The sequence below is a fragment of the Poecilia mexicana genome, unplaced genomic scaffold, assembly GCF_051168715.1.
Source record: "Poecilia mexicana isolate PSO_F unplaced genomic scaffold, ASM5116871v1 scaffold_16, whole genome shotgun sequence".
In the NCBI taxonomy this organism is placed as follows: Eukaryota; Metazoa; Chordata; class Actinopteri; order Cyprinodontiformes; family Poeciliidae; genus Poecilia; species Poecilia mexicana.
This window is the reverse complement of record NW_028263385.1, coordinates 17,636,784-17,649,909: the sequence shown is the minus strand read 5'-3', so window position 1 is coordinate 17,649,909 and position 13,126 is coordinate 17,636,784. Positions and strand designations below refer to the sequence as shown.

At 37.4% G+C, this 13,126-nt stretch overlaps 2 protein-coding genes across 3 annotated transcripts; one reads left to right on the top strand and one right to left on the bottom strand.

The window, feature by feature from the left end:
• Positions 1-1,205: 1,205 nt before the first annotated feature.
• LOC148155046 (uncharacterized) lies at positions 1,206-3,404 on the bottom strand. The gene is made up of 2 exons (XM_088014008.1): positions 1,369-3,404; positions 1,206-1,262 (listed from the first exon to the last, which is right to left on the bottom strand). The coding sequence occupies exons 1-2, from the start codon at positions 3,379-3,381 to the stop codon at positions 1,206-1,208; spliced, it is 2,070 nt and encodes a 689-aa protein (XP_087870134.1). The 5' UTR covers positions 3,382-3,404.
• A 472-nt stretch (positions 3,405-3,876) lies between these two features.
• zdhhc11 (zDHHC palmitoyltransferase 11) lies at positions 3,877-12,321 on the top strand. 2 transcript variants are annotated; one of them, XM_014994998.2, is made up of 11 exons: positions 3,877-3,987; positions 7,085-7,303; positions 7,960-8,138; positions 9,060-9,161; positions 9,235-9,359; positions 9,442-9,597; positions 9,695-9,819; positions 9,891-9,940; positions 10,019-10,082; positions 10,191-10,269; positions 11,103-12,321. In XM_014994998.2, exons 2-11 carry the CDS (start codon positions 7,085-7,087, stop codon positions 11,240-11,242), a joined length of 1,239 nt encoding a protein of 412 aa, XP_014850484.1. In that variant the 5' UTR covers positions 3,877-3,987; the 3' UTR covers positions 11,243-12,321. The 2 variants fall into 2 exon arrangements, with proteins under 2 accessions (XP_014850484.1, XP_014850482.1); XM_014994996.2 differs by lacking the exon at positions 3,877-3,987 and adding an exon at positions 4,909-5,339.
• Positions 12,322-13,126: the final 805 nt, after the last annotated feature.

The following is a 13,126-nucleotide window of genomic DNA, read 5'->3' as shown; positions in this document are numbered from 1 at the left end:
GACGGCATTAAACTGCGTCAAACGTAAGGACAGCAGACCGAAATGTCTCGCTGGACAGAGGCACCAGCACATCTCCTGACCCCCAGTATGGACAAGGGTGTAAGAAAATGGATGGACAGATATACAGATGTGTGTGTGTGTGTGTGTGTGTGCGTATATATATATATATATATATATATATATATATATACATGTATATATATATATATATATATATATATATATATATATATACATGTATATATATATTATATACATTATGTAATATTATATATATATATATATATATATATATATAATATATATATATATTACATAATATAATTAATATATTAATTGTATATTATCTAATATATGTATGTATGTGTATATATATATATATATATATATATATATATATATATATATATATATATATATTACATAATATATATAATATAATTAATATATTAATTGTATATTATCTAATATATGTATGTATGTGTGTATATATATATATATATATATATATATATATATATAACATAATGTATATAATATAACTAATATATTAATTGTATATTATCTAATATATGTATGTGTATATATATATTATATATATATATATTATATATATATATATATATATATAATGTTTGTAGAATAGTGCAGAATAATGACAAAACTGGAATTGTGACAAACTAGCTATTTTCTTTAGTTATAATGTTTTATAGTTCTTGTACTTAAATTTTATTTGACATTGTGAGATGTATGTTATTTTGTATTAAAATAATTAGATACGTGAAGGTGTGTATTTTTTTTACAAGGAAAAACCAGCGTAACCTGGTGAAAACCCAATTGTTGAAGACTCCAAATATAACGACAGTTGTCAATATTTTCAGAGTTCACCTTTGTGTTATTTGAGATACCAAATTATATTGCATGAACATTTTTTTAAAATGAAAAATATATTATCTTGTGAAAACTGAGACTGTAGATGTAAAGGCCAGGCACAAATCTTGCATAAAATATCTAAAAAAAAAATGTATGTTTTGCTTAACAATGCTAGAGTTTGTGTGTGTTTGTGGTCTGTAATCTACGGGCAGGTAGAAGATCCTCCATGTTTTCTAAAAGGATCTGCTTCCTAAAAGGTTTTGTGATGACTGAAAAGAACCTGTAAATTGGATTTTTTGGGGGTGTATTAGGATTCTTACTTCTTAAATATCTCAAGACGGCACGCGTGAAAGGACGACCAGCTTGTGATGTTGCAGCCTCCCACACCGCTTCAATAGAGCCAAACTGCTTTTTCACATCTTTGTAGATCTCGTTAACAAAATGTTTAATTTTTTTGCTGTGTATGCTGGCAACAAAGTCAGGCAATCTATCTACCTTCTCCCCTGAGACTGAAGACAAAATATCTGTCATCTCTTCGAACTCCAGGGGTCCACCGTTTTCTTTCAGACAGTCTAAAACTGCACTCATTACAAAACATGCCATAGCCTCCTCCAGCTCTTTAGTTTGTTCTATGGTTTCAGTTGTCTCCGGATATTTCACGCTAGTTTGGATTTTATCATCGACATGTGTAGCAATTTTCCCTGATGACGTAAACCTATGAGCAGAGGACGTCTTGGTAGATGATCCTGGGTGGACCAGAACCAAGGAATCAGTGTGAGATTTGAAAGAAATGTGGTCTTCTTTATCCAAATCAGTGGTGAATGAACTTCCAATGAATTGCATGGAATCCCATTCATCTTCTAGCCGTCTTTTGTTTAATGAGGGACATAGTTGTCCAACCATGTCATTGATCTCCGAGAGCACATTGGACACTCTGTCGCTGTGAGTTATGTGATCTGTTTCTTCATGTCTTATCCAAAGAAAGATGTTCTGGAAAAAAGTTCCTACACTGTCTTCTACTCTGACGTAGATAATTTCAGGGGAAATTTCAAACTCTCCAGAAATGTCTCTTATCTTTTTGCAAGAGAGGACACAATCTGAAAGGTATTTTCCTTTTGGAGGAACAGGAATTTTATGATAATGCTTCTTCATGATATGAACATATAATTTATCTGTCAGATCCCTCTTAAACAGTTTGATCCTGTCTTGTAGATTTGGGTTTTCCATACATTCTGCACATAGGCTGACAATTTCGGGTTTAACAGCCTGAAAATCCAATTTAGGAAAGTAATCTGTCTCGGTGTAGTACAGTGGTTTTGGGCTTTCCTCATCTGATGAAACGTCAGGAATGCATCCGGGCAAAAGGGAGAACAATACTCTCTTTAATCTATGTGGCTTATGTTTTAGTTTGACAAGTTTTGTGTCACTTGAATCCATCAGTTTCTCCAGAGAAGACACCATGTTGGTGAACTGCTGCTCAACAAACTTGGAATATTCTGGTTTGCTGATTATTTCTTGTTTTCCAACTGGATCAGTTTTGAGATTTGACGAATAGAAGTCTTTGACATAACCAGCAATCTTTTTTAAGTTAAAATGTGGTACACATGGACAAGTGTTCTCTGTCTGCCCAACTGGACCGTGAGACTTACAGTAATGAAGGTCCTCTAAAATAGTTTGGCAAATTTCTTCTGTGACTTCATCTGTTTTGAAAGGATCTATTGCTGGCAAAGCGTCTGCAACATTGTCAGAGGCTTTGGCATTGCATGAATCATGTGTATATTTCTCTATTATTTCAGAAATATTCTCACAAATGGAGGGCAGAGAAATGTGAGATTTTATTCTCTGAGAAACGCCTTTTTCTGAAACATTATGTTGTGCAACCTCTGGTTTTGGTGAAGGCACACCTGAGGCCCACTTACTTGTGAATTCTGTCCAGTATCTTTCAACACATTTTGTTCTAGCTCTGTTCAGATGTTTTTGGAGACATTCAACTGTGTTGGAAACCATCTTGCTAAAATTTTTCAGGTTAGAAAAGCAGCCACTCACATATACAGCAGGTTCCACTGGGTAATCAGGGGCCTTCTGAATGGCATTTGCAACATCCGTTATTTTTCGCGAGACCTCCTCTTCCATCAAAGAGTTTAACTCTATACCACTCCTACAGACTTCTGGTGATACCTGCAGAACGGTGGCAATTTCATTTGAAATCAAGCTGGTCAAATGCACACTGATCGTTTTTAATGGCACTTCACTCTTCACATAGGACGAGGTCGCCATATTCTGTTCAAACACTGGAGCAAGGATTTTCAGTGAATTTTCCACAGATTGCTTATAAATGTTTACAACTATGTCAGCCATAGTGCTTGTTATATGCGAATCCCTTATACCTTGTGAAAGCAAAGTCCACTGTGCAGGTGACAATGTGTTCAAGCGAGGCAATAAGATGTCCTCCAAGTTGTCAATTGAGACATTGATATCACTCTGCGACTGGTCGTTTGACTCTGCCATTTTCCACTTTGCTTTCTGTAAGAAACTATGTTCTGCTCACCACAACCTCTCTGACTTAAAAACTGCTGACTTTTGTGCTGTTTTACGTCACAACCCATTATGACGAAGCTTTACCCAGCCTAACATTGCGAAAGTTTGTTCCTCGAGGGAAAAGCTATTGAAAGACCGTAGCCTCGGCTGTCACGTGGTCTACCTATCTCTGTAGCCATAGAAACCCACCGGAAGTCTTCAAAATACAATGCCTACATTAGCTATGACTTGAGGTTGTTTTTGAACATTCAATGTGTTATTCTAGATTGTTAACCTGTAAACAGTTCTTTATGTTTCGAAATTAAATGAACAATAAAAAAATAAATAAAAATTAACGGACTTATGTTAGCCTACCACCTAAAGTTCTCCATCTTAAGCTCCAGCTGCCATTTTCTCCCACCTAGCTCTGAACACCTGAGCTAGCTAGCTAGGAGGGTTTTGTGGGAGTGACGTCGCCGGTGTCGCTTTGACTAATTGATTTTTCTTATAATTGATAATGATGCCAGTACCACGGACAGCACCAGCACATGTCAGGATCACAGTGAACTGGAAAGCTACCAACAGTGCCATGTACAGGTAATCAGGTTTTCCATGCTACTACCTTAAACTAAAACGTTTTTTTTTGGTGTTGGGGGTGGATTTTATGTAACATAGACCAACATATAGTAGTGTAGCATTTTGAAGTAAAATGAAAATTATATATAGCTTCCAAAATAATTAAGAAGAAATGTTAATTATTTTGCATTCAGCTCTACATACTCTGATGCCCCTCAAAAACATCCAGTGTCTTCAGAAGTCCCCTAATAAGTAAACATAGTACACCAAAGTGTAATTTAAACAGAATTTATATGCATCTGTTTCTGGCCTACTATGTTAGAGAACAAAAGTGAACTAAAACTTAACTCTTTAAAGCTTGATTTGCCTTGCACGAATTGCCAACTCCAGTGTAGTCTCCAAAACCAGAGAGCTCAGCCAGCAGCTCATGCACAGACAATCTGCTAAGACAAGCGCAGCAGTTTGCTGCTGACTGAACACGGATGAAGCAGCGGGATTCTCAGATTTGGTTAAAGACTGAAAATTGGTGTACAGACCATATTTTATTTGTTTTTTTGTATTAAGGCAAAACCCTTCAAGAATAAATACTTGCACCTGCATTCCTAAGTATGTATTGTTCATGAACTGCTTCTGTGCATTTTTCTTGTGTGGAAGTTGTTTTAGATGCAGTGAGTGTTTAATATCCATGCAGTCAAAGGAGGCTGAAAGAAACAAGAGCGGTATATTGAAATGCACAAATGATGCCTTCTCATCATTTCTGAAGGCTTTCAAAAAATATTTTACTTGTGTTGTGTAAGTCTTTTAAGGAAGTGAAAGTGTAAAACCGTTTCTATTACACATTTTCATGTCTTAGAGAGGAGATTGCACTGAAATGATAGGAGAGCTTTAACTATAAAGTCTCTTATGTCTGCAGTTTAATTATCCTCACATGTGAACACTAAAGCATAAAGCATAAGTAAAAATCTATAATTCTTTTTCTGAAAGGCATGTTAGCTGTTTTGCTCAGAGAAAGACTGAAATGAAGAAGTTTGTAGAAGGTACTGGTTTAAAAAAAAAGAAGCGAGCCGCCCCGCGCATGCGCGCCAGGGAACAGTTACCATAGCGTTTTTGCGACCTGCTGAGTGAGTTGATTTAACTTCTCGTTGCTCGTCCGTCACTAAACAAGGGCATGAAACATTTCTCCTGAATTCAGACAGTTTAAAAAAAAAAAAACATTTTTAGCTGATGCTGTGTGATTTCACACTATTTGACCTTAAGCCGTTTATGTGACGCACCTGCACTTCCGAAAAAACACTAATGGATATTATGCGGTGGAAATCTCCGTTTGGGTTTGGAAAGAAATGACTGTTTATTGTGGCTTTCCCATGAAAGAGGTGAGTAATACATTTTGGTTTCAATTGAAGAAACAATTACCTGTTCTGTTGACTTTGGAGGTTGTTTGTGTTTGAACTAAAACCACGTGAGAAATTTGAAAGGGGGATGTTGATCCTTGGTTGACTATTTTCCTCTTTTGGTCAGCTGTTTCCTGAGGACTTTCTTCATGTATCCTGCTAAATACGTGCAGGATGGATTGTGTTACTTCCGTAAATGGATTAATTTACTTTTTTTTAAAATCTTAAATGCAGACTACGTTTAGTTCTCGATGTGAACAAACTGAAAAAGATATTTTGACAAGAAAATAAGGCTGCGATGTACCAAATGACTCCTCGTAAATCAGTTTTGGAATACCATTTTACTTTTTACAGCCTTTTGCTTTGCTATTAAAGCTACCTGCCAGACCTTTCTGTAAAATCATTCAAATTTCCTTTACATATACTGTGTCACCCATAGAACAGCAGCTTATCTGTTTTGTTACTATATTGTAAAATAATCAAGCTAACAATCTGGCACACATTGATACCTCTGGTCACATCACAAAAGGCATGCCCAGACTTTGGGCATGTGTTTTTATGTCTTTACCATGATTTAGATTAAATTAATTTCTTAACGTTGTATATGTGCCCAATTTCAGAATACTACATGGATTTTATGCAAATCTGGAAATGATAAACTGTGAAAGTGGCTTACTAAGATGACCATGGCAGACTTGGAATGCCATTGTCTAATAATCAGGAACATAGTTGCAACTAAGTAAAAGTGCAAATAACATAATCTTCAAATCCTAACGACTGCTGGTGTGGATAAAGTTTTTTTTTTTTTTTTCAACCCAGTCATACACATAAACACCAACATGCAGCCTAGAGATCTACTTAGAAATATACTGATGACTGGAATTGGCAGAATTTCTCTTTGGTTGGCTGCTCCAACAAGGGCCTAGAGATCCTATCTTTTTCCAGTCAATTAACACATTTTATTAAGTGATGCCAGGCTCTTCTTGCAGCACTCAATGGACACAGTTACTGAGCGATGAAGTTCCAAAGTTAGCTTTTTGTACTGTATGTATAAAGTGTTTATACAAAGGCACAGAGAAAGCGATTAAAAGAAAATTATTTAAATGGAAGCTGTTTTCTGTGACAAGATGGAGACTTAAAACATAAAAGAGGAAGACTGAAAATAGCACGAGAAATGAAGCTGGAATCTTTGTCACTTTGTTAAAGGTTAGCTGACCTGTGTGATGTTTACACAGGTGGCTTTGTTCTGAAATGTTGGAAGCTCTTCCTTTTGGGAACACTTGACATTTTGGTGCTTCTCCTTCCTATTTACCAATCAAGCCAATTGGCTGGAACCGTTTGCCTCTTATGATGTGACGATCCTAAAAGCACAGCAGAAATGTTTATTGTTGCTTAAAATAAAAAAATTTAAAAATCTGAAATTTTATTTTCAATGTTCATATTATTCATATTGTTTGCTAAAGATATTTACATTTTTTAAATTGAGTTATTCTTCTCATTATTTTTTTTGCCATATAAGCTAAATATAGACTGGTCTGTGCTCCATTTTCGTAGTTGTGAAATGTACCGGTCTGAGCAGCACTCCGTAGGTCACCAGTTGAACAGTTGCCCTCATTATCAGCAGCTCATTTTCCTAACTCATTTCCCCAGCAAATGTTCCTACACTCTAACAGGTGGAGAACGTGTATACTAAAAGTCTGCCCTTATTCTCCTCCGTCACTGTCCAGATGAACTGCTTCGGCCGCAGGTTTAGACGCACAGCTCCCACTCATGGCAGCAGCAAAAGTGAGCTGGTCCCCTTCAGGACCCCAAGGATCAACGGATGGTCGTGGCCCCTTCAGCCCCTTCAAGTGATCGGGTGGGTGGTGTACATCTACCTCGCCGTAGTCTCCTTTGGGATCTTCATCCCCCTCCTGCCTTGGCCATGGAATGCCATGAGCTATGCTGTATCCTTAAAGCTGTCGCTGCAGCTGTGAGTCTCTTTTAATATTTGAATAATCAACAAACGTTGGACTCGGCTAAGAGTTTGTTTGGGCTGCTATGGAAAAACAAAACAAGGGTTTTGTTGTGTAGCATGCTTGTATGGCCTCCAGTCATACAACACATTACTCTGTCTCCTTTTCTGTGCTCCTTGTCAAACTGGATCAGCACGTTCAGTGGTCTTTTTGTTACATGATGAACACTGCATGATGTCAACACACTAGATCATTTTACTCGAGCGTCTGAAACCAAAGAACAGCGGATCTTCACAGATATTTTTTTCCCCCCAAATATAAAGTGTGCTGTTATTTGTTCTTTTTTTTTTTAAGCTGTATCTAACTTTGCAAGCTCAGACTTAAAAATAACTCCAAACGCTTGCATTTAGTCTTAATGGCTGTAATGTATAATCGATGAAAAAACTGTTCCAAACAAACACATCCTGTATATTTCTCCCACCTTGTGCCATTTCTCACGTCTCTCCCTCCTGTAGAAATATACTCTATAAATTCATGGTGGACTTCAGAATTTAATATTTTTGAAACTTTGTGGATTTTGGTTTCTTGCATATTCTGCTGCACTTCTCAGACATCGCTGCTATCTTCCGTAACTGTTATTTTCTCAGATTTCTGGCTCATCATTTTTGCTACACCTTTTCACTAACATTGCCACTGTGACTATAGATCCTGCAGATCCGACCGTTCGGGCCAAAAAGAACTATTCCTCTCCTCTGCCTCTTTTTGACAAGGCAAAACAAGCACATGTCATCCAGGACCTTCACTGTTACCTCTGTGATGTCAAGGTGTATGTATCCCAGTCAGCAGCATCTAACGCGATTCAACATTATTGATGTCATATATTTACATTTCTGTTGCCGTTCGTTATTGCAAATAGATATTTAATCTTATACAAAATCTATTAGTAAATCATCAGTATTTGTAGAATTGGTATTTAGTTAGCAAATAGTGCTAACTGATAGCTAAGTCTATGACATTTAGCTATTAGTCTGCTGTAGATTTTGTCTAGGTAATTTCTCATACTTTATCAGCTTTCAAATATGTACTGTCTGTGTATTGGTCTAAAAATAGGCTCTTTAGTTCAGTTTTCTGCTATTACGGTTATTAGTTGACAGCCACTGGTCACTAACAAGTTTATTAGTGAAAACTAATTGATTGAACTGTATTTAAGTAGATGGCCCTGACCTTTAGTAGCTTTCATAAATGTCTTGCATTTGAGTTTTTTATACGTGTACCATTGTTTGTGGTTGTAACGTGACATAATAAGGAAACGTTTAAGGAGTATACCGTTGCACAACATTGTGTGTTTGATTCTGCTTTCTGATGTTTGTGCTGTTTTTGGACAAATGTATCCTTCAGTTTTTCTCAGTACGTTTCACTCATTCTGCAGACGGACTCCAACTCAACCATCTTGGACTGTAGCTAGCAACAGTAAATCTCTGAACTCATCCAGGACCGGACTTCTGGCAAACAGAAGTCCAGGCCGGTTCTGGACTTCTGTTTGCCATTTGCAGTCCAGGACAGTCGAGTTTGGAGACCTTTAGTAGGAAAATAAATTCACTGGTGAGACAAAAGTTAAAATGCAGGAGTGAAGGCACTAGACAGAGAAACTTAAGCATTCAAATTGAAATCCCTACACACTGGATAATAACTTTCACTTCAGAAAGTATTAAATGAATTATAATAAGCGAAAGTAATTGTCTTCTAGTGGCCCCAAAGTGAAACATTGTGGAATTTGCAACAAATGTGTGGAAGGCTTTGATCATCATTGCAAATGGCTGAACACTTGTGTGGGTCAGAGGAACTACTGGTAAGTTCACGATTTGGATAAAATAAAGCCAGTCGTGCGTCATAAGCAAACTCTCAGTTCTTGCTACTTTCAGGTTCTTCTTTGTGGCGCTAATTTCAGCCATCCTCGCAGTCTTCATGCTCACTCTTGTCATCTTGTTCATATTTGTCCAACATTACCTGGATCCGCACATTTTACGGACTGCACCACAGTTTGGGAGTGAGTTTGGCGTCTTTCATGATGTTAACGGCATGATTTAAAAATGTTGCTGTAACTTCTCTTTTTCTTCTTCTTTTTAAAGCAATGCTGGGGAATACAACGTGGCTGGTGTTCCTGCCATTAGCTTCTGTAAAGATGAGTTCAGCTGGTCTCCTTACATTAGCCTTCGTAACGGTTCTGCTGTGCGTCGTCTGCATGTTGCTGTTCTGTCACTTGCTGGGATTTCACCTTTACCTGTGTAAGTGAAGTGGTCCTTTCTTTTTATCTCTTCTTCCTCTCCCTGTCAAGAACCCTCACTGTTTCATCCTCCACCTGTTTTCCCACTGGTTTCCCAGTTTACAAAGGCATAAGCACATATGATCACGTAAAGAGCAAGCGAGAGAAACAAGACAGAAGACGAAAGACTGAATCTAAAAGTGCAAGCGCCTGCTCTTCAAAATCTTATACACGCTCTCAAGAGGTAGGGACTTTATTTTCTGCTAATTATTTGTGTTCAGTCCTTCATGTAAAGAAATCTCTTTTGTTTTATAGAACCGAGACGCATCAAATAATTGTGAGCAAACGTTACCACAGAGTCCAAGGTAATGATCCATCTCAGCACCTTAAAGAACCGTCAGATGGTTTTTACAGAGATCAGTAATGTTTTAACTTTCCTACAGTTTCTTCAGATTTGCCAACACAAATCAACTTTCCAGCAGACTGTCAGACTCTATATGTACAGAGGTAACAGAATTGACTCACTTCTACTATCTGGAGGGGGAAAAAAAAGAAAAGTCCATGTATAGTATAAGAAATTCAGCTGTGTTGCATTAATATTCTTCTTTTTCTTAGCTGGAAAACTTTAAGAAGTCTGCAGAAAAAGAGAATAGTTTCAATTATGGGACCGAAAATCCAACACAGAATGAAACAAGTATACTTTTTAATATACACACTTACATTGACTGTATATGCACAGTGCCTTGCAAAAAATATTCATGGACATAGCTTAAAAAATACCATTACAACCACAAACCTCAATATAATTGATCATATTTGTGATCTCAGACCAACAAATCTGAGCAGTTATGTGCCTGCCTCATCAGTTATGTGCCTGCCTCATCAGTTATGTGCCTGCCTCATCAGTTATGTGCCTGCCTCATCAGTTATGTGCCTGCCTCATCAGTTATGTGCCTGCCTCATCAGTTATGTGCCTGCCTCATCAGTTATGTGCCTGCCTCAGTTATGTGCCTGCCTCAAAGACCTTCTTTGAATATCATTTAGCTCCATTTTCCTTCACAGCAACTCTTACTATCCCTACTGTCTGTGTTAAAAGAAAAACCATCACCAGAGTATGATGCTGCCACCACCGTGTTTCAGCTCTCCTGCTGTGTTCTTTGGTCTTCATGATGCGTTTTGTTCAACTAATTTTCTCAGAAACCTCCCTCTGAGGCCTTCACAGAACAGCTGGATTTGTAGTGAAAATAAATTACATTTTGGTCGACTCTGTTGACCAATCAGTTGTCTTTTGAGGGTGGTTGGTTGCATTACACTGAATTAAGGGTAGCAGAGTAAAGAGATGTGAATACAACTGCAAGGCACTGTGTTTTCCCATTAAGCACTGATGCAAAATTAATTAAATATCTATGCCATTTCTTTTTCTATTTGCTAAGTATGAAGGTTAGTTCTATATTAAGGACAATATTGTAGAAAAAAAATTTTTTTCTACATTTTCTTACTACATTTTTTTCTCTCTTTGTCATTAAGGGCCGATATCAATGAGCGTCATCATGAGTCCGAAGCCTGACAGACATGAGGAAGATCAGGGAACCAGTGAAAAGTTCACTCCTGAGGCACAGGACCCTCTGGGCTGCTCAGTTATGGCTCAGGATCCTACATCTCAGTGACCGTCTGAAAAGAGATGGGAGCTGATGCCATCAGGAACAAGTTGCTGCTTGGGTCAGAATTATTGGTACATTAACACCGTAACCCTAAATTGATAGTTATTTTCAGAAATAATTGAAACGTGTTTGATTTAGTGTAATCACGGTAGATAAATAGATTATAGAGGCAGACTTTGTTCGGCTTTTTACACATCACAATGGTTTGATATTGGACTTCTCGTATTTTGTATCAATCTTCTTATGTCATTTTGGTCTAAGGCAGATTTGGGAGATATTTATGTTGGTATTAAGGACAGGAATATTTTTAATCAGTTAAGTTCCTCACTTCAGATTCAGTCACTTGATCAATTATTTAAGAACTTCTTTAGCTGAAGCCCAAGCCACTCAGTCCTGAAGAAGTTCTAAATCTTCAAATGCTAGTTGATTATTGGTTAAAGATTTTGGAAGCAGGAGTCTTACATTTTTGTATCCGTGGGCAGATCTCTCTTGTAGCCCTTCTGGTTCTGTATATGCAGCTCAGGCTATCAACCCAAACCATCAATCCAAATTTCTCCAGCAGTTTCTTTTTTCTTCCATCATAAACACTAAACCCATCTGCACAATAAAATTGAGATCTAAATGTTTATCTTGTAATCTCTTAGCCCGCTGTTAGTTTGAGGAACAGCGAAGTAAGGTATCTTCTGCTTGTTTTGTGTCATTTTTTTAAATGACAATTCAATTTTGCACAAAGTTAGTTGAATTGTTCCTTTTCTGAATGTTTTCAAACACAAAGGGTTACATTTTAGGGATACCAATAATTCTTCCCTACTTTGAAAATATGCTTCATGAAACTGAAGCACCACATTTATTTTTCTGTATGTCGATGAAGAGTGTTTTGGAGCTGAAACCACAGTTGCTAAACAGATTGGATGTGGGGGAGAGGGGTTGTTTTGTTTTATTGTTTAATTTCTCAAAGGATATTTTGTATGATTTAACGTCTATTTTTATTTCTCGCATTGTGATTTTTTTTCCCTCAAGCTTTTCTTAAAATATTTAAAGCTTTGTTTGTACAGAAATTAAACGAACATCTTCTTATACTGTAACTTTGCTTTTATTACACACTCTTATTTATTTATTTATTTATTTATTTTTAGCTATTTTTACCCCTGATGTGTGCTAATTGTTTGTCTGGTACACCTGAATTTCCCCGCTGAGGGCTTAGACAGGACAGCCTCTATTTTGTTTTATCGAAATCCACACGCACATCTGCGAGTTGACCACACGGAGGCGCGTTTGAATCAGATTGAACAGCCAATTATGTCACCCGTGATTACAGTCTGCTCGATCTGCTTTCATCATGATCAACCGTGCCACCGTTCTGAAGTGTTTTCACCACTTCCTGCTGCATGCCTTTAAGATATGCATCTGATGTGAGGAAAGGAAAGACAAAAACTGGAGATGCTTCACCATAAGGAGTGCAGGGATTACATAACCTCCATCCATGTCCAGCACATCACACTCTGATTGCGTAATAACCTCAGCGCACTGGACATCAAGAAAGCAAGGTTCAGAGGGCAAGTCTGTTAAGAGAAATGCTTCAGCCAATAGAAGAAATAGATGATGAAATATAAAGGCAGTCGCTGAGGAAAATTCCCTTTGGTCACCCACAGTTCAGAAATTAAATGAACTCCAACGAGGGTTCTGATAAATACTAAATTACTGCTGTGTGCCTACTGCTCTGTTAGCTTATTAGCAGAAATAAATGTAAATATAACTTGAATAAAGCTGTCTTTGACGTCCTCCTCCATTCATGTTTACGAGCGCTGCTCCGCTGTTTACCGTAGCAGCACAATTTCAACAACACGGAGGAAGGCGGAAAACGGCTCCTCGCGCACGGTGGCAGCCAAT